The following is a 22157-nucleotide window of genomic DNA, read 5'->3' as shown; positions in this document are numbered from 1 at the left end:
TTGCAAAAACATGTTTTCTGTCTTGGCAATAATAGGATAAAGGAAGAATCCTTGACCTGCGCKCTTTTATAAAAGCCCAGATAAAGGACGTGCTGTTTTGATTTTTATCTGTCTATGGAAAATGCCATAAGGGGTGGAAATAAAGTGCATGTTGCACTTCTTAGATTATTTGGCCGAGTTATCCTATTGTAGAGTAGYGCATGTTGATTGCGGCAGAATCTCTTGTTGCATTCAGTTATTTAAATAACCATTGTAAAACATTTGTGGTCCAAGTAGCAAAAAAAAAATAAAAATTACCTTTTTTTTTTTCTTTCATGCTCTTTGCCAGACTGCTCAAATGTATCTTTTCCCTGTCATCCTTCCTCATTCTCTTTCTGCAAAATCTGCTGTGTCCATCCTCTTATTTAATGGAGAAGATGCATCTGGTCACTTTGTGGTGGGTATGAGCTTGTAGTATCCTCCTGTGTCTGTGCGCAGTGCCAGTTAAACACTCGTGTTCACTACGAGTCGCTCTCGTCTTTGCCAAGCCCTCTTGTCTCTCTAATTGCTATTTAAGCTTCATTTCTTTAACTGTCTTCTAATTTCTTGGAGCATTATRTATCCTTCATGCTCTGTTCCTTAGATGACTTTTTCTGTCTTGCTCCTGCTTTCTTTTTCTGTTAGACTTTTTGTGTGCCCTCATTATTTCCCTGTTCCATCGTGGGCTCTGGCAGCAGTGATACTTAACCACTTTTTGCCTCTTCTTTTGTACTCTAGAGTGCTTATAATAAAATCTTAGAGTCGCCTTCAGGTTTGTCACTCAACCTTTCACTTGTTTCTTGTTTCTACTGTTTAATTTTACTGCATATCTTCAGTTCCAGGTTCTTTCCCTCACCCTTCATGTACTCGTTGAGCACCTCTCTCTGCCCATCTTGCTTTTTCCACGTGAATCTGACTGATTTCTTCCTGGAGGTCATGTTGTAAGGGAGAAAAAAAAGACAAATACTGTATCCATGTGTGTGTATATCTATATTATATATATAATTATGTTTTATAGATATTTTTTCATTTTCTGTCCTAGGAACAGAAGCTTCTTCAATACCCCTTGCCTTACTTTCTTCCAACCCTTCATTCTGTTTTGCCTCCTTTACTCTTCTCCTTTCTGACCCTTGCCTCCCAGCCTGGGCATGAGGCTTCTGTGGGGACCGATGCTCAGAGAAGGAAGGGGAGGCACCAGAGCAGCGTTGCTGGCACGCTGGGCCTCAGGGCAAGATCAGGAGAGAGCTTACAGTGTTGGACACACTTCTTCCTCCTCCTCCTCCTCCTCCTCCTCCTCCTCTTCTCCTCCAGCTCAAACTTTTTCCATTTTTGTCTGTTCTTTTCCCCATCCGCTTTGCCTCAGTCTTGGTTTTCCTCTCTAGTTCATTGCTTTTTCTGCTCTCCATGCCTAACAGGAAATCTCATTTCCTACTCTGCCAATCAACACTGGATTTTTCCCTCTTCAGGTTTGCTGATGTCCCGTTCCCCCCTGCCCTGTCTCTTTTCACAGCCGGTCCTGTTCCTCACTGCTGATTTGCTGTTGCAGTCTTCTTATTTGGGGTAAATTACTAAAGTCAACATGTCATCCAGAACCTGCCTATTTATATGTCCTCCTGATCCCTTTGCCTCTCAAGGGTTACAGTAGCACTAGAGGAGAAAGCGACTAAAGAAAATTGGTGACATACAGCAGCTTCCACACAAACAGTGACAAAATAGACAAGGAGCCTGAAGGCTGGAAGGGAAAAAGCTGAAAGAAAACGTAAGAAGTCTATAAAACCACAAACCTTTATGGAACAGTTCATTAGGGAACCATTATTCAGGGTTTCTCCAAACAGAAGAAAAGAAACAAAGCGATTCTGTGAAATATCCCCCTAACACAACAGTCCTTCCAAGCACAGCTCCACACATGTGGAGATGACAGTAGGAATGAGTTTAAAAGAAGTAAGTATATTAGTAGGGTGTTATTTGGGGGTTGCCTGAAAAGCAGACAAGAACAGTGAATGGAGTTAAGCTCCATTCATGAGGTCGCTAAGGTGCCGGATCATTTGAAGGTGATAGGTGTCCTGTGGAAGGCTCATGCCACRTGCTGGCTCGTATGTTCTTTCAAACCTTGGTGTTTGCCTTGTCTGCTTCAGGGACAGGCTGCTCAGCAGACCTGAAATTAATCTGGTGTCTGAATCAAGTACAGCTGCTCTTATTTTTTGAGCGAGAACATGTATTACATATTTTGTGTGCAGTGGTGTTCTTGGAAATAGCTAAGTGATTCATGTGAGTGATCAGACTTTACTAGGGTCCAGATTGGCAGATTTTAGCCCAAGCAGTTAGTTTGGCAAAGTTAAGAGCAACTAAAATGCAGGCAGTCTCAGGGATTCTTAATAGTGGGTGATACATTGCTGCTTAGAAAAACTTCCCCAACTTACTAAAGGTCCTTTTCTTTTTTCTCCAGAAAGTTGCTATGCCAAAAGGAAGATGCATATGAACGAAGTCTGTCRTTTTGGCTGGGGTCATAAAAATGTTTTTTATTACCATTAATTGTGTGCTTAATGAGATGTGCCATGTCTGGAAGTCAGGTGCGGGTCTTGAGAGTGGCTTCATGTTAGTTGCTGCTGCACAGCGACTCTGGGAAGGGCTTTGTGCTCCGTTCTCAGGAAGAAACCCCGTCACGAGTGTTCGTGCAGTGCTGTGTTCAGGGCCACGATGCCCTTGCTGCCGTAGGCAGAACATCAGCTCGGTACCCGTTTGCTTGCACCGGTTTCCCTTTGGAGAAAGATTATGTTACAGGGAAGAATAAATGAAGAGCACTACTTGCTTACCCTCTCTTGGGGGTAAATATTAACCATTTAGTTATTGGTTTCTTCATCTTATTATTGTAGTTTCAAAACCTCTTGTAGTGAACCATTGTTTTTCATGCCCCTTATGGGGTTGATGCGCAAGCGCATTTACTGTGTCTCATTTATATTTTCATTTCTGACCACACTGRGGGAATTGCATTAAGCCACCTTCTGGGTATCAGTCCTTAACTGAAGAATGAAGAAAGAACAGTCTTTGGGGGTTACAAGCTGCTTTTATTCTCTTCCTCCCGTTGCAGCCTGTATGGTCCTAAGAGTATGAGAGGAATCTTGTGGTAGGCGTTTAATGACTTGGGAGACAGCCAGTGAACATCTTGTTTTAGCTTGCTTCACACGTTAAATGTCTCTAACGTGGCTCTGAAAAGATTGCAGAAGATTTGGGTAAGAAGTGAAAACCTGAGAGCAAAAACATAACAAATTTAATGGGTAATTGTTTTAATAAATACTAAGAACACTCTAGCCCTGTGCTTCAAGAACAAAACATTGAGTTTGTTGTAAATAAAGGTAATTAATCTGTTGACAGTTAAAATTCTTCAATAAAAGCTCTAAAAGGGTACTGCTCTTATGAATTATCCTGAAACAATATGCAAGAAACTGAATAGTAGAGCTATGTGCATTTTTTTTGCTTTTTCAAATGGACCAAATTAAAGGAAACCAAGATTTTTTCTTTTTTTTTTTCTTTTTATTCTTTTTTAAAATCACATCCTCTCCTTAGTTTTGCAGGAGAATTTCACACTTAGAGCTTGAATCAGACTGAATTTATACTTGCAGCTGTAGGCTTATCTATTAACTAGTTTAATTGGAAGGGCAATATTAAAGAATGTTAGTTCAAATACATCAAACTTAATGGGTGCAGAATGGATTCAGAACTGAAGTTGCTTTACCGTGATTCACACAGGGAAGAGATTTTACATGCTTAGTGTGTTTTGGATACATACCTCCAATTTGATTTAATTTCCCAGGTACAAGAAGGCTTGTACTGTAAATGCAGTGTCTGAACTCTTGYCTCCCAGTCTGCAGTAAGCAGCACGAGCGCTTATGAAGAGTAATCAGTAGCTTTTCTTTCCCCCCCCATTAACTCCTATAAGAAGGTCCTTTTTTTTTTTTTCTGTTAATGTTGAAATATGAAAATACATAAATTTATGCCACATAGTCCTGTTAGTGAAAACTAACAGGATGGGATGTACAAAATGTATCATTGTTTCATGGAAAATCTACTATTGCCATGATTAAACATCACAGAAACAAGGTCTGAAAAAGTTATATACTGTCTGTGGATGGCTCTTGAGCTGCTGGAAATTGAGCTGCTGTGGAATTTGATCCACAGTGGTCAAAGGCATTTGACTTCTATTGGKTTTTCTTGGAGCATAAAGGATGAAACTTTTCCAGGCTTTATGCTGACAGCAGGATAGATGGTTTCTGATGCAGCGTAAAGCCAGTGGATACAAAGATAAGCCACTGTGAGCTTTCAAGCATGTTTGAATTGTAAGATAATTTTACATTGGATTAGTATTTTTGTACTATGTGACTATTGCCTTTTTTAACTGGTGTTGGGAGCCTAAATTACTATTTGACTGTTGCCTGACATCTGATTTATGATCCTATGTATTTTTGTATCTGAAAAATAATTGCATGCAGGCTGAGGACTTGGATTTTACAGGTGATTTTGCCTGGGATCTTGAGTAGTGATGAAGGAGAGGTGTTCAGCAGGGTGGTGTTGTCCCCTCCATGCTCTCCAGGGCCACACAGAGGCAAAATAAGGGGAATATTCACACCAAATGAGAGTCCATCGAAAGCTGAGATACCTCGAACTTTGCTTTAAGCCTCCCAAAGATGAGCTTGTGTCCACGCAGCAATTCTCTCTCTTAAAATCACTTGCCTGATAACATACAGCAAAAATGCTAGTTTTATTGCTGTCTGTGGTTTTAAATTTCTTAATGCAGGCTTGCACAGAAATGTGTTTTCAGAAGTGACAAGGTAATTATTTCAGCCTTAAGAGAAGTTATGATCCAAAAGCAACCAAAAGATAGTGCAACATGTTTTTATTTAAGTGCTGCTTTGTGGAATGCAAAGTGAAAATATTTTTTTTCTTGCTTTTTACTGCTATTTTAAATCAGAGTCCAATAGTCTTTGAAGTTGCATACACTTTTAATAAATATTGCTGATATTGTGYAATTTTGTGTTTAGAAGTCAAATACTTGGTGTGCACAACTGCAAGCCATATCCAAGCTGAGGTGCTCTGCTACATGGATGTAGTGAGTACGTGGTGGAGGATAAGAAGAGCTGGTCTGCAGTGTTAGTGGGTTGCACTATGCTACATGTATTTCTATGCTATCTATATTTCTTTTCTGTAGGAAATTGAATGCATTTGCTCTTTAGGGCAGGAGTTCTCATCAGAACAGCACGGCAGTCAGGTGCACAGTCCTTTGCATACGTCAGAAATTCCCTGCCCAGGGAGAGATGCAGCAGCCCGGTGGTGGATCTACATGCATTCAGGCTGGACGTGCCTATTGCTGAGCCATTCCTTTGCTCCAGTGATGCAGGCTGAAATATTTTAGACTTTTTCTCACTGCCCTCTTAGTTTTGCAGACAAGGTTTTTAGGAAGGCGCACTGGAATACCAGGAATTCAGAGCTACTTTTGTAGCTGAATAGATAGTTCTGATGTGTCATTGTTATTTTGAAGTCAAAAAAAAAAAAACCCAAAACAAAACGAAAAACCAAAAGCTAGTTTCTCTGCTGTAGATCTGACCATTTTGTTTTTATTTTTCCCCTCTCTTTTATGGGCTTACAAGAGCAGAAATGCCATTCCTTGGACTCTGGTGTGTGTGTTTTAATATGTGTCTTTCCAAAGTCTTCTTGAGGAGAATCTTTTCTAAAAATTGGGCAGTTGGTCAGATTTGATGTGTAATCTTGGTAGCTGCCCTTCTCCCAAGGTTTTGGGAAAAAACAATGGCTTGCCTTGTCTTCAGTGTGGGATGAAGTGCAAGAGCCGTCAATTCCTAAGGGGCAGCTTGCTGCCAGCAGGAAAAAGAAAAAAAAAAAAAAAAACAAAAAAAAAACAGCCTTAAAATAATAGAATAAGCCCTATAAGAGTAAAACTAGATGCAGTTTCAACCCCCCAGACTGAATGTTTAGCTATGTGAAATTAAATGAAGCTGCTTCAGAATTTTTCTTTTATTGTGAAAACTTCTGATACAGCTTAAAGTAGCTTTGCTGCTTAGTGGGAGAATTCTTTTCCTTTTCATTAGAAAAAGAAAACAAAAGAACTTTCAAGTTGGCTGCAAAGAGAATTCACAGGGTGTTTTCGAATCTTCAGAAATAACAAAGATTCCTTATTGCTTTTCAACAGTTTCCTTTCAACTAGATGTTTTCAATTTAATTGTTCGTATTACTGGAGTTGATGAATAATATTTTATTTTGCTATTCGCCAAATAAGGATAAAAACTTTTTTTTGTGAAGAGGGAAGACTATATTTTTCTTTACCTTTCCAGTGGCAGGAAGACGTTGTACTGTTACTCTGTGACAGACTGGCCAACGTGCCTACCAAGCTGTCTTTAAGAAAAAAGAATAAGATCTGATTTTAATATATGTATATATATTTTAAATGAGGCTTTCATTATAATGTGCCTTTTCTTTTTCTGGTGTAAGAAGGCAAACGTGCTTTCAATTGGTTTAGCTAAACCGAAATTGCAAAAACTATGATTCTTTTAGGAAGACGAAGACATCCAATGCTCACTCCCTTTGATGCCTGTTTTGTTCCCACCTTACACTTTAATACGTACACTGTAACCAAGTCAATATTTTTGTACAGCCTTATGCCTGTGTTTCCTTATAAAGGTATATTAAAGGTAAACAATTTTCTTACTTTGGCAGTCATGTTATAGTAGCCCTTTCTATTTAAAGGCTAATGGGATAGCATACAATACTGTTAACTTAGAAATCAAATGAATGAATATACTTGTATTTTTTTCCTCTCTTCTTATATAAAAATGCTAAGGTTACTTAATTTTCTTTTGCTGAGAACCCAAAGAATTAAAAATGCAGTTACCCTAGTTTTATTTTCTTTTAGTTAAAATGTATTATTTTTGAAAAGACTTTTGCCAAGCTTTTGTTTCAGAATAATGTTATTTAGTGATGCCAAGCCATTTCCAGCTCCTGAAATGAAAATATTTATAGAATAAATAACGTTTTTAATGCTTGCTGTAGGAGGGGAGTATGGTGGTTTTGTCCTCATCCTGTTCTGACATTTTGTTATTTCCCAATGAGACCTTGGTTCAATGTCATCCTCTTTTTATTTTTATTTTTATTTCTATTTTTTAATCTTGAGGTTTGGACTCTTCATATTGAGGGTGGGAGGATGGGATCAGGACTGTCAGTTGAGAYTGATGGAGGTTTGAAGAAAGGAAAGCACTGAAGATGAGATTTGGATGTTTTTCTGTTGCAGAATTCCTTTGAGTAAAACTCAAGACAGACTTCTTGTAGAAGGATAACAATTAGAGGGAACAAGAGAATCTGCCTAAAGTCATGCTTTAAAATAGCTTAGTCATTTTCCTTTAGCATGTGCTGTGTAGGCAGAGAGAGAAGTTGGGGCAGCTCATGTGAGACCACCAGTGGTGGTCTGGGCATTTTAATCCGTCTTCTCATCTTGTTTTTCCTGCCAAAGACTGTCCAAGGATGGGGCTTCAACAGGTGGGTATATGGGGGACTTGTCCCTTTGGAAATGGAGCTGAAGTTGCTCCTTGGACAGTATTGGACTTAAAGTTCTTTGGACTCCAGATGGTGCCTAGATCTTGTGAGATCTCGTGCTTACGTCCTTGTCAGAGTCCAGCTGAATGGACTGACGTGCAGACCCCTCACAGCTCTTCAGCTTGGACCTTTCCATGAGCAGAGATGTCTGATTTTGGCTGTGCAAAGTCAAAGTGGAGTTCCTACAGCTAGAAAAAGGAATCTAGAGTGGAAAATCCCAGATGTAGGGAGCAGTCAGATCACAGAACAAAGCTGAGTGCTGAGTAGCTGTTCAGACTACTGTGCTCTTCGGGTTCCCACCTTTTTTTCCATCTCCTGCTAACTTGAGGACCTGTAGCATAGTTTCCAGTTAACTAGGGGCTGTTCTTACGAGGAGAGTTAGTRGCTGCCTATTTTTATTTTTTGTTTTGAATGAAGCCCAAATTAGCTCCCCAAGGGAAAAGCCACAGGGTGAGCTCAGTGTGGTGTGAGGCATCCAAGGGTCTATGGAAGAAGAATGACAATAATAAAAGTGAGGACATGAGCTAGTCTTGATTGGTAACATCTAAATAGGCTGGCATTTTTTTGGATTTTCTGTAGGAGTAAAATGATGATCTTTAGGTTCCTTTTGAAAATCCCAGCTTCAATTTAAAACCAACTCTGATGACCCAGGAGGCTTTTGAATACACACATCGCATGAGAAGATCAGAGCTTCACAAATCCAGCAACACACAGATGCTTTTGCGAGCAGTCGGGCCTACGCTTTGGTTTCTCCTGTAACTCATCCATGTCTCTGCCAGATTAAGGGTTTATTTCTAATCATGGAAGCAGTTAAATACATTGAAGATTGCATTCCCATCAAAGAAGCTACCAGGATTGTTCCAGAGCAGATCGGCTACATAGATCAAGAGACCGAAGACTCAGAATAAATGTTCTTCAGGCGATTATGGCTTTATCTTCACTGACACAGCAATACGTGTTTGCCACAGGATCTAGTAGTGTAGATAGTGGTATCTTCCTGTTTTCTCTCTCTCTTTTTTTTCTTTCTTTTTTTTTTTTTTCATTTTACCTTGCAGTGAGACAAAAGCATCTGTCCTCCCTCTACTTGTGTAGGTGTAGAGTGGAAAACACTGTTGAACCTACAGCGAGAATGTATTTTTATGTGAGAGTCAAGACGCCTCCTTGATGAATCTACTGCCTGATCATCATCCTAAGTGCAACTATTTGATCGTTCTCTTTATGCTAGTAAGGTAAAGTAACTAACAGTTAAGTAAAGTAACAGCGTAACTCTCCTCCCTCTTCACAGAAGGTGTCATTTTGTGTGGGGAAAAAAAAAAGCATAACTTTCTATACCTCTAAAGATCAACAGACTTTGTAGTTGCTAGCACATTGCACATAAAAGTTACTTGCATCATGCAGTGATGGCCAATTTGTAGGAGAAGGTCAAAGTTTAAAAGAAATTGCTGTCATGCTAGCTATCAGTATGTGACTTTTTTATTATTTTTTGATTTGCTGGAGATGATCCAWAAAACCCCACCAAACACACTTTTTATAAAAGCTTTCATAAAAGCACAGTACTGCATTGACACTGTCATTGTTCCTGTCATGGGACACCTTCTTCCAGGATGTCCGTTCATCTGTTAGCAGCTGCATTTGCTTGTTTTTGCATCCCCAGTGCTCAACTATGTCTCTGCTGCKTTCCTGCTCAATTTCAGTAGATGTTAATCTCATTTTCTCTCAGGTTTTGGTTTATTAGACTAAGGCAAGCTTTTCCCTCCTCACCAAGGGATGAGTTGTTTGCTGCTTTGATTGCTCTTTGCCTTTTGCAGGGATTGGGAAAGGTGATATTGAGCGTAGGTAAATTATGGTATTTAAAATGACATCACGGAAGATTTTTATGACTTTATATCAATCCATTCCTTTCACTCTTGCAAATAACTCAATCTAAGCTGAGATTTGCCCTTTTGATTTGTTGGTCTCACTTTGCTGGTTTGTGCAGCTCTGCCAGCTCATTTGTCCCTTGAACCTGATGGCTTCTCGGTCCCTAGTAGAAATCTTCCTTAGTTCATAAGTGCATATAAACTCAGATTTTGTCCTGTTCACAGAATCACATTTTGTTACCCTTTCTTCTCTCAGTCATAGATTAAGAGTCCTAAAAGAATATGTTACCACACTCCTTTTCTTCTTCAAGAATAAGTTACCCTTTATCATGAGATCATTTCATTGCCACCATCATGATTTTGGTGCTAAGATGGCCTTTCTTAATAGTCACAAAATTGGTTCAGTGGTAACTCCACAAATATTTTCCATACAGCACTATTGTACTTTGAAATGTTTTGCCTTGTCACTTGTCTTTTTAGGTCATTTCTTACTTGCCTCAAAGCTCTTCTAACTGCCAGCTTTTCCATTCCACAAAATACCAAATCCTTATTATAAAGCTGAAATTCAAACATAAACSTTTCAGTTGTGTGGAAAATTAGTTAGGAGAGAGGAAGATCAGGACAGTTTGATGTTTTTAAGGCATTTTTCTTAATTTCCTTATCGTTATTTCAGATTTTTTTTCAAGCTTTGCATGACACTTTTCTTGAATTAACAAGTCTGCAAGTGCCGTGTCTCTTGTCGTCTCCTGTATAAACATACGTGCTAGGTTTGCTAATTGCATTCTACCACCCTAACCTGAGGTTTGCTTTTATATGACTTATTTCTGCTTACTTTCCATTATCTGTACGTTATGTGCTTCCATGGTGTCACAGCTGCCATTACAATGGAAATAAAGAATTTTAGATCTTTAGTTCATCTTTAAGCTATATTATATCCCCCTTCACTCTTATTCTTGTGCTCACACAGTCTCCAGTGTTCTTTCCCTCGTTGGTTGGGGAGTCTTTCATGTTTATTCCCACTTTCCAGCCTRACTCAGCTCTGCTTCTGACACTTCAGATCTCCAACAGTTTAGGCTTCTGTCCCAGTTCTGTGGCCAGYTTAACTTTTCCTCAAACATCATAAACTTTCCTGCCGTGATCCCTGCTTCTCCCCTGGGATAAGAGATATACACTTATATGGGAAATGCTCAGCGTTGAATGAATATTGAGCAGATAGCAGAGGCAGTTACTAGCTATCCCACGAATGCTGTGAGCTGCCAGGAATGCTGCAAGCTCTTTCATGTGGTCTGGGCCATCCAAATGCACCGTTTTAAAATTTGTGCTAAGCACTAAAAGCTGTGACAAGCGAGGACTTCTGTACAGTTTCCTTGACCGGAAAAATAATTAGAAAATCCACCATGGGTTTATGAGAAGGACACTGTGCAGGGCAGCATTACTTGAGGACTTTGTGCCTGCACTGCTTTGTATGCGGTTACCATGAAAGAAATACACTGCTACTCACCCAAGACAAATTTTTATTAGCATTTTATTGCAAATTTGGCATAATGGCGGTTAAATTTTAATGGGACAAGTGGCTAAAGTGCTATTAAAATATGATGCTGTGCTCTGTCGGTAGTGAATTCTAAGTGTTGCGAGTGCTTCTGACCCTCAGGTTTTTGTCAGGTTAAAAAATGTAGTAAAATACTCTGGGATGCAGTATGTTACAGCAGTGCATGAGGAGCCTCTTTCTGCCTGTGGGCTTGAAGTGACCAAGTCTCCAAGATGATTAAGTTGTGCACAAGGTCTGGGAAAGCCAGCGTGCAACCAGGATGCTGCCTTCACTAAGGTCCCTTTGGCTAATGGAATGAATAACAGAAGCAGCAGGGAGGGATGTGGGAGGCATCTGACTAGGCTGCAGCCTTATCTSAAAGCATTTCACCATAGTATCTCACAGCATTTCACTGCAGTCTTGTGACTGTTTTTCCCCTCCCACACTGCTCTGCATCTCCCGTTTGGGTAATACTTTAAAAAGTTGTGCTTATTCAACAGATTTCACCTTAGTTTCGTCGTCCRCCTGCCTCAAAATACTGGGAAACACCATCCCTTTCTAATCAAAAATTGTCAAAAAAACACCAATACTAAATCTAATCTGACACGAGTTATGCCTTTATTTTCAAGACTGGAGCTGGTTAAAGAGCTAGTTGCTACCTTGGCTTCCTTTCATGCATTGCAGCATTATGAAATTGTTTAGAAAAATATTAGTGACTGTACAAGCAAGAGGTTGACGTAGCAGTTAAATATTGACTAATTTCTAACAACAAAAAAAAAGATGTTAGTGTATGTAGTTGGTATCACTAAAGGCAGCACCGCCCTGTCTGGCTCCTTTGTTGTAGTCATCCATCCAGCACTGGACCCAAAGTCTTTAAAGTATTCAGTTTTGTATCATATACTACTTCGTCGCCTTTCAAACTTTTACCTGATTTTTTTTTTACCAAAATTTTACCTGAAATTTCTTGCTGTCTGTTGTTGCATTAGGGTGGTGGTTCAGTAGCTAAAGAAGATGTAAAGAACCATAGTTTGCACCTTCCAGAATGACTCTTCAGGAAAACTACTGCAAGTATTTGCTTAAAATAGATAAGTGAGACTGACATAAAAATTGAGTTGCCTTCCCATGTTTGTTGATCTCTTGCAGCACAGAAATTCAAGATAATAAGGAACAATTTAAATATTCTTAATGATAACTTCCAAGTATTTCCTTCCTCTTGCATATTGTAAAATGGAATAATAGAATTTGACAAATTTTCAGTCTAATCTTTATTCATCAGTGTCCAGTTAAAAATAGAAAATGAATCAATAGAAATAGAATATATAGAATGTGTTCTGAAAATGTTCTGTAAACAATCTCTATTAAAATATGAGTGTCCTTTTAAACACTACTAGATTATATATATTTTTTGTAGGATTTTGTATGTAGTATCTTGTTTTATAACTTCTGTTCTCGAGTAGAAAATACACTGTCTTTTTAAGGTTGCTGCTGCTGTTACAGTTACAGTATCAGAAACATCTCATGATCTTCTAGATAGCAAGTTTGAAAATTAAGCTGATTGCTTTTAATCTGTTCACGTATGATTGAGTTTAGAAAAATTACTCGTTAGCCTCTTGAAATTCTTTAGGAATGTTAATTTGCTTTTAGAGAAGAACAGACTTGAAAATGGGCAGGTAGCGTGTGCTTCTGTAACATGCACAAACAAACTCTGCTAATTTGGTGGGAGCTCTTTCCATCTGTGATTGCAGCTTTAAGCAGTCACCCAGTAGCTGCAAAAATACCTTTTCACAGAGGCATTTTCCTTTGTTGCTTTGCAGTAATCCATACTTCAGCTTAAGGTCAGATGCATACATTTTATATCAGAAATACCACCCTTGTAATACGGAATGAACTTGAAAGTGAATACATATTACTGCTATTTCATAGAGTAAATTTACCTTTCCTTTATAATATGAGATGCAAGAAAATGCAAGAAAATGCAAGAAAACATCTTGCATTTTCATGACACTTTTTTTTTTTTTGCCTTGCCCTGCAGGTTTAATTTATTAATCAGGCTATTCTGATAGGTGACCATTGCTGCATAAAACTTTTCTGTTTGGAGTAGCACTAACAGTGTCAGTTAGAACTGCAGAATGTGCTCATGTTCCTGTCTCATTTTTTTGTATCACTCAGTTTTTGCAGAGAAACTATTTTTTTAGATTCCTACACTGTACCCAGTATTTTTGTTACTTTGCTTATTATATTCTAGCATTTGATATGGAGCTGTGTTCTCTTTAGCTGTTTTATTTTCCCTGCAAAGTTTTTAGTTGGTTAGAGGGAATGAGATTTTTCATTTTGGAAAGGAGTTGAAATTATTGCATTTTCAGATTGCTGCAAAGAATGCCTATAGGGAAAATTCAATGATTATTAAAAAAATATTAATGTGTCTGCAAGCAGATTTTTTTCCTGGTTTGAAAATTATCTTCTGAACATGTCAGAGCATTCTGTTGTCATGATTTATGCTGCCAAGGATACCACTAAAACGATTAGGACTCAAACCATCTCCTTAAGACAGGCTTCAGCAGATTAAATGGTTGTCATGTTTTAGTGTTTTAGTAATAAAAAAAMCTACTTTCCATTAGGAGTGTTATGTGAAACTTCTCATTTGTTTTTCTTAATCCCTAGATAGGTATTAGTTTAGAGTTCTGTGCATTAATATTTAAGTGAATTTTAATGATTTTAATGTATCACTAAGTGATACCTGGAAATTACTGTTGTTMAGTCATTTATAGACAGCATACTTCAAATAGACAATAGACTGTCAAATAAACAGTAACTTCTCTCTTGTTAGAACTAAAAATCCTTATCATTAAGGAGAGGAAGAAACAAAAGGAAAAACTGATTTCCTGCCTGGTACGAAAATCATTTCCATAATTCAATTTGCTGGAAAACTGGAATAGATCTCAGCACTCGTAATCACATTTAGAAGGTGCCTTCTCTTGGCAGATACCTGTACGATCAAAGGAGAATATATGTTAAAAACCATCCTGTCCSTGCCYGTTGCTGAGCAGCGGGGGGCAGCCRTGGGGCGGCGCTGGGGGCCGGGCACGGCGGCTCGCGGCGCTAGGCCGCAGGTTGGGTGGCTCCTCCTTATCTCTTAGCAATGGCTCCTACGTGGGGAAGTTGTGTTGGTTGAAAGGTCCGACTTGGTCGCCTGGAACTTGATGGAGAAGATGGAGACGTGAGCACTTCAGCCCGTTGAAGGTGGTGGTCGCCCTCCTCGATGCACAGAAGGCCTTGCCATGCCATATCCATAGTATTTCCAAGCATTTTTTTGATAAGCTTTTCTTCAAAATGACCTTGCTGCTGTGGGAGCAAGAGTTCTGCAGGCTTCCATGGCAGGAAAGCAAGAGTCCCATGCCATGGATCGCATGGCAGCGTGATGGTTGCGTGGGTATCAGACCCTGCATATGAACAGCTGGAGGAAATAAAGCCTCATTCTCTGTTTTTAACTTCTCATGGTGGCTTTTGTAACKGTAATGGGGATTCTTAAATAAGAGGACTGTTACGTCTGCACGCAAGAGCTTTTTTTACTTTCAGGAGGAATCTGATATAAATGACTGCCTGTGTATGGGTTTAGGTATGGACACGCAGCTAGGTCACCTTGGCAGACATGCGGCCTGTCCTGTGTGCTTTCTGCAATAACTTTTTGATTTTGAGAGGTTTGCTGAGAGTGGGAAAGAGGAAGCAAAGCTTGTGGTGGTGAACTCTGCTTGCAAAGGCCCTTCATAACCTCCCAATTCTGGCTTTCTGATGATAATGTGTTGAATTGCTRGCATCTTTTTCTTTCCTAGAGCCTGTTTTAGGATTGAGCTAAACAAATAAGTTACTGAGAGGGAAACTAAGGAATCTTCACCCTTAGTATCCACCATAATTGTCTGATTGCAGGTTTTTAAGCCCAGAATAAACGTGTGCTGGTTGCTTCCCTTTGGAGGAAGGCTTAGCTGACTTGAGGCTGCGTTCAAGYAGGTGCAGTGGCGACTGCCCATGTGCAATGACTCCGTGCTAGGTAACTAACACCCAGATCTCCTGGGAGCTGCTCACATGGCTGTGCTATGGCCTGAATTACTTGTTTATTTAGTCACGGAAAGACACCTGGGTTTTGTTGCTTTGGTGTGCTTGTTTTTTAGCAAGTATAGATACATATAGATATATATCTTTTTCCTATTTGCAGCTTTTACGAGAGCTGAAGCACCCCAACGTGATCGCGTTACAGAAGGTTTTCCTTTCTCACAGCGACAGGAAGGTTTGGCTGCTCTTTGACTATGCTGAACATGACTTGTGGGTAAGTACAGATTTGCCTGAGTGTTTGAGATACTGCAATATGAGCTTGAACACACCGAGGCATGTGGGGTTACCTTCATGCAACACAGGGATACATAATTCTTGTCCTCTGTAATTGAGGGCTAACTGACATCCTGCTCTCAGTCTACTTTGATCTTCCCTTTGAAACCTACCAAAGACTACAGAGAATTTTTAAAATATCAGATTTCATTTTTAAGCCAAAATAGAGTTTTCCTAGAAGATTTAGATGGAGTTAAAGGAAGTATTCCAAAATTGAGCTCTATTGGAACAGGCTGCCCAGAGAGGTTGTGGAGTCTCCCTCTTTGGAGATCTTTAAAACCCTCTTGGACGCAGCCCTGTGCCACGTGCTCTAGGTGWCCCTGCGTGAGCARGGGGKTTGGACTAGATGACCTTTGAGGTCCCTTCCAACCTTAAGCATTCTATGATTCTATGATTCTATTGAAATAGAGGCTAGAAATGTCCTCAATATTTTCTTTTTCTTATGGTTTACAAAACAAACAAAAAAAGGTGACAGGGTGAGAGTCTGCTTTACTGACTTCTTTCCCTGAGATATTGTGGAAGTTACTAATAATCAGTCATTAATTTTATCTAGTGAATTTGGAACATCAGTATGAGTATAATGAAAAAAAAACACTCGTAAACTGGGGCTGCTGATATGCTAGCACTATATGGAGAAGAAGTACAGTCTTAAATATCATCCTTTAAGTTTCCAGCAAAATGGGATAGGGTTTGATTTCGTCTGTTCTAGAGCTAAACATCAGTGACATACGAGGTGAACTCGGAGATGTGTGTGTATATATATATATATATTTTTTTCAAACTCTATAGCTATCAGTAAGATGGAAGGTGCTTCAACCTGAATTTTGGTTTTAAGCCCAAGAGATATTAAACACTTGCTAGGAGTGATAAATGTGTTTATAATTCCTTTGAAAATATTGGCAAGAAAGCACAGTGATAATATTATTGCTTTTTTAAGGCTTCAGTCAAATAGAAAGTGCCATTAATGGTGTTACTGACAAATTGCTCAATTAGTTATACTTAGCTCTCAACAGCTAATGCATGTGTGCTTTTTAGTGACACAAATATACCTGTAATCTGGAAGTAAAAAAAAACTTTGGGTAAAAAGCTACTTGGCTCAGAACAAATATGGTTGTGAGATTTCATTGTCCTTCATATGCTTTAAAACTACTTAATTTGATTTCTCTTGTAGGGTAGCAGCTTTGCTTTTTTTTAACGTTTTCTTCCTCAAAGTGGGGTTTACATGGAGAGTTGTATGTATTGTTGTATGTATTTCTCTCAACTGACAACAGAGATGATGAACATGAATGTAACAGCATAAAACTCTGTATGGAGAGAATTTAATTTATTTGTGCATCTAATGAACTTACCTTCCAGAGTAACTACAAACATTTTACTGCTATGTTAAGTGGCAGGTTAAAAATCCCTTTTCTTCCAGCCTTTTCCATTTTAATTTATTTTGGACTTGTGTTTTTACATTAGATAGTGATTTTTCACATGATTTAACAGCCCTAGATATGGAATCACTGCAATTTAATGTCCTTACCACTCCCTACATCTGGCTAGGTTTTGGTAATCAGTATAATTTTTTTTTTATATATTATTCGATGTTGAATGTTTGTTACRCTAGTTATTTGATGTGAACTGGTCTAGTTCTTAACTCTCTTTGCTTTTTTCTATGGAACATCCTACACAAATCATTTTCCCTCTCTCTGTATACCTGCCAGTGTTTCCTTGCCGCTTAAGCCTGTACAGGATTTTTATTTTTGACTCCTTTGCATGAAGTTGGCCATATTCAAGGCACTCTTGGTTCTGGCTTAACCTTGGTCCTCATTTTCCTTACTGTCAGCACGTCCCAAACGTCACTCTTAAATTCCCCTTTTGTCTCTTTTGCTCACTCCCAACTTTATGTCTTTTTCCACGCTGCCTCCTACACATGGAACAGCCTCCCAATTAACGTACGTAAAGCTCCTTCACTCTCCTCCTTCAAAAGGCTCCTGAAAATCCACTTATTTGGTAACGCATTTCGGTATAATAACCACTTGTCATTCTGTCTGTGTTGTGTTGTGTTTTGCATCTCCTGTGCTTTACAGCTTGTGCCCTTTCAGCTCTTTGGGGTAGAGATTTGGTAGGGGATTGGCACATCCTGTCTACTGTTCAGCACCCTGAGCCCCCTCCTGCTCCCCCAACACTCAGTGAAAGCAGAATAMGTCCATTCGTTGTGATACCTGTTTGAGAAGATTTAAAATTTGGAATGATAGATGTGCTGGAGAGATGCAGGTYCAGAGAGACCAACGGTTTCAAGTGCACACAGCTAAAATTAGGTACCAAAATTTATCGTTAGGTATGGGAATCGGCCTTATGTTCAAATGTACCCAGCTTTAGTAACTCTTAYTGGCTTCAGCGGGAACAGTAAACGCTCATCACTTACAAACTTCAGATTAATTAAAATCATTAAATTTTGGGCCTCTGTACTGGAAACATTTGGCAAGAGATGAATAAAATGTATTAGATGCTATCTTACTCTGTTCGTTTTGTAATACTGAAAAAAAGGGTCCCATTCTAATGAAGAAAAGTGATGGTGCCAATTAAGCTTATTAAAAAGTTCTTTTAGAGTGAGCAAGAACTTTTTTTTTTAAACTTTATATTTAATTCCCAAGGGTTAGACTGCTCAAATCTGAAATTTGAGTATAGATAGCAGAATACTTTATGATTTGCTGTTGCTTCTGTTTGTGTCCATGCCAAGGGATGAGGAAAGCTCTGCTAATTTAGAACTGCTTTTGACCATTACTGATGAAGAGCTTACTATGCTGCCCTTGCCCACAAACATTCACTGGTTAGTTACTAAACTTATCAAAGATGATTTTCTTTCATCACCTTTCAAATTGTATTATGCAACCGTTCATGAAGTTATAGGAAAGAATGTGTAAGATTAAAGCAGTTCTTTTGACCAATGGATTTGTAACACTTACTTGCTTTTATTACTGTAATTCTCAGCACAATCCACAAATTACTTTTTTTTTTTTTTTTTTTTTTTTGTTATTAGTTGCTGTCGATTTGTAAAACTTTTAGGATACTGGAAATGCCACAAATGTTAATTTACAGTTTGTTGTCTACAAAGTCATCACTGCTTATTTATCCTACAAAGAAGTAACCATCCTATCCTACAAAGAAGTAACTGCAAGGTTCCTTAGCTTGTCCTCCAGTCTAAAAGGAGTATTTGACACAAGATTAAAAATGTGTATGTGTGCAGCTACTATTAAGTGTCTCAKACATTGCTGGCCACATCCTTTTGTAACTCCATGTAACTGTCTTCAATTTTTTTCATRTGTTTTTCTTTATAACTTTGCTTTTGTATTCTCATAATTTGACATAATCACCCTCGGCTCTTCATAGCCACAGAACCAAAGATATCTTGTTCCTTTCCAATATTTATTAAGAATATCTTGAATGCTTTTAATTTTGGTTTGATCCAGGTTGCCTGTCTTGCTTAAGTAATGTTGAGATAAAAATAGAATTCAGTTAACACACGTTGAGTTAATCTTAAATCTGTGAGTGGAATTCATACTATTTTTGCAGTTTCCTTCTTCCAAAACATGCTTACGCCTTCACAATCTTACAAACTAAAAAAAAAATCTACAAAAAAGGTGTAATTCCTCAACTGATATGTCTGTTTTCTGCTATGCTTGTTATTGACCTTTAGAATTAAAAAGGTCATTTTACTTGCATGAGTTTTTGCTGTTTTATCACTAAGAATTTCCTTGTTTTCCTATTCAATTTGCATAATGTCCTTATTTTATCTTAATTTAAAGCCCTGTACWGCCCTCCACAATTTCCAGTGTAAGGCTTTTACACTTCAGGTTATTATTCAGAATTATTTGAAATCTATTATATGCATGATGATTGCGTAATTGGACTTTCCTTATATTTAAATATATATTTAAATGGGATCCTGTGCTAGAGGGGGATTTTATTTGTCTGCAGTGTAGGTTTTAGCCATTGCAAAGGTTGTAATGCCTGTAGCTTTCCCTTTGTTCTTGGCTAGTTTCATGGACTGTTAGACCATCAACTTTCTAATATTAGAAGCAACTTATAAAGCATACAAACTTTTATTTAAATACTACAAATAAGCACATCATGCAGTGCTTTCAATTTCATAACCTACATATTTTTTAAATAAAATTCTTGATTCTAAGCAATATTAGTGCAAATATTCTGAATTGATGGGGTATTTACCTCTTCTTGCTATGGTGTGGAGTTAATTCTTGGAATCATTTAATAGTTATGCATAATTTTAAAGCCTAGAATCCACTGTTCTGGATATTAATGTTATTGCATTCTGTTATACATTGAGTTTTTGTCCAATATTTTTATGGCATAGTTGATTAAAGAGGTTATTAAAATGATTTGATAATATTGAGTGTGATGATGTATTCATTTTCTAGGAACCATTAAACAATGATTGTGGATATTTTTTGGCTTGATAAAATATTTCTCATACTAGATTTTAAAGTAATCTCTAACAAGTAACTTCAGTGTCAACTAGCASTGAAGAACTTGGAGTAAAATTAATTTTGAAGCTAACCTTGATTCCAGTAAAAATACAGATGAGCACCAGTTTTGTGTTATGTGGAATATTTGTTAGAAAGATTTTGCTTTTTAAAATTTAGATTAGAGGTTATAAGCGTAGGCAAGTATGCTTGAAAATAATTTTTATGAAGTAATAGGGGAAAATATTCTTCTTGCATATGAATTTCATAAAGYTATCAGTCTGTCTCAGTATAGAAATACAGATGCATAATTTCAGTTAGAAATGTTTTGGGTTRTGTTCTTTTATGATAAATGAATTTGTGAGGGTGTGAGATACTGACTTGTGCAAGGACCTTGCCATTTTTTTAAATCACATTGATGTTTTCTAATAGATTAAAGTTTCAAAGTTGTCTTCAAATCTGGTATAATCAGCTCTAGTTCTTCCTCTAGATCTCAGTTTAATGTGAGTTACCATGAGGATAATTCACATGGTATTTTATATAAATGAGAATAATTTTCCCTAGGCATCTTTACTTTTTTCTTTTTCTTTTGTACACTCCTGTGCGTGTTTGGTTTTATTCCAGTCCTGTACCATTAGGTGATCCTTGATGCCTTCTTCCCTGATGGGCATTTTTGCCATCACAGAAATTTTCTAGCAGGCAGGATAGTGGAGGATTTGCTGAGGAAGAAGGGGTTGGGGTGGGCTTTTGCTTACCTTAATWTTATGTTTTTTTAACCATCAGCCATTGTTATGGAAAGTTTTCTTTATGACATTTCTTCATGGTTTAGCCCCTTGTAAATATAACAGATAGGATCTCTGTCAATACAAAGGAATGGCTGGGCTTTATAGGGAGCAGCAGTGGAGAAAGGAATGCACTTGGTCCCAAACRTTTTGGGATGTTTCATTTGTGTGACATTTTATTTATTTACTTTGCATTTTTTTTCTTGGCAGGGTTGTAGAGGTTTCTGTAAGTTGGGGCATGAGAAAGGGAGAAAACAACAGATAGGGGCAGAGCTCAAAGACAGAGACAAGGATGTAAAAGCATAAAATTTGTAAAGAATTAATGTGGAGAGAGTGTCCTAAATATTTGCAATGTTTCAGACAAGGTAATTGAATTGTGTTTTTTTTTTCATCATTGTATGAAGTTATTCTGAAATCTTGAGATCTTTATAATCTAGAAGAACTTTAAAGACCTCTGAGAACTTGGGGAAACGATGCCAAATCTATTTATGTTTGTGCTATGCCTCAAAGCTTATCCTTTTCATCAAAAAAATGTATTTTAAATAAGTCAGCTTTGGTACAAGATAGCGGACTAGAGCTCCCTTCACTGCCTGTTCAGATGCCCTCCTGCTGCTTGGAAATGGATGAATGAGGCAGTTTCGTTACTGAGGTTCAAGGAAGATAGTGGGTAATGACAGGGCTCTGAGGGAGGTTGCTGCAACACCGTGTACCCAGGGCTGGAACTTGCAGTGGTCTCTCTAGAAAAAAAACTTCACCTATTTTTTGGTTTGTTTTGATTCTTGCGGTATGCATTGGACAAAATATTTTTGGTGTCGAAAACTTTGGTGTCTGAAATTAGTTCCAAGTACAGGCACATGAAGATGGGTGGTTTGTCTTTGGAACAACAAACAAATATCACTTGGGTTCATTGGAGCTATCTTTGCTCCCTGTGTTTTAAATATTCCAGGAGTGCACTTTCAGGTTTTATACCACCTTTGAATTTTGATTTATTTGTCATAGCTTTTCAGGTGTTTTTCATTTAAAATGTGTAGCTTTTGTTTGGATACTGCTTGCTGAAGAGAGAGGATAGAAATCATTTTATTCTTTACAATGATACTTGCAGCTATACCATCTGAATCTTCCTTTTGACCCTGGGACAGTTTTAGTGTGTGTCTCAACTGCAGTCTCTTGAGTAATAAAACATAATTATACTTGTTTAGTATAGTTCAGTGGGAATGCCTGACATAATTCTGCTTCATTCTTAAGGCTTGGATTAGGGATTGAATAGAAAGATGAGTTCTGCTGAGGTATGTGTGGCCAACAGGCAACTCATTCCAGCAGGGAGAGGAGGCTGCCATAGTTAAGGAAGGCATCTAGGGTGCTCTAATTGCATTTACATTTGATAGAGATTCATGCAATATAAAATAATCTTTAAGCAGTACAGTTAATCAATGTGTATATTGAAATTGAACCTCTGTGTGGATCAACTTTCATCATGAGGTGGGAGCTCACACTGGAATTTCTTCTTTTTTTTTTTTTTTTTTAT

The 22157-nt window shown here is 38.1% G+C and overlaps 1 protein-coding gene across 1 annotated transcript in view; it reads left to right on the top strand.

The window, feature by feature from the left end:
• The window catches only part of CDK19 (cyclin dependent kinase 19), a 109351-nt gene that overhangs the window by 29240 nt on the left and 57954 nt on the right, over positions 1-22157 (top strand). Inside the window, exon 3 of the mRNA XM_026040697.1 lies at positions 15212-15322. Coding sequence (XP_025896482.1) covers positions 15212-15322 — 111 coding nt within the window. The remainder of the gene's footprint in view (positions 1-15211; positions 15323-22157) is intronic.

The sequence above is a fragment of the Nothoprocta perdicaria genome, unplaced genomic scaffold (assembly GCF_003342845.1).
Source record: "Nothoprocta perdicaria isolate Ctin4 unplaced genomic scaffold, notPer1 scaffold_261, whole genome shotgun sequence".
In the NCBI taxonomy this organism is placed as follows: Eukaryota; Metazoa; Chordata; class Aves; order Tinamiformes; family Tinamidae; genus Nothoprocta; species Nothoprocta perdicaria.
Note: the sequence above shows the minus strand (reverse complement) of the source record. Positions and strands in the feature narration are given on the sequence as shown.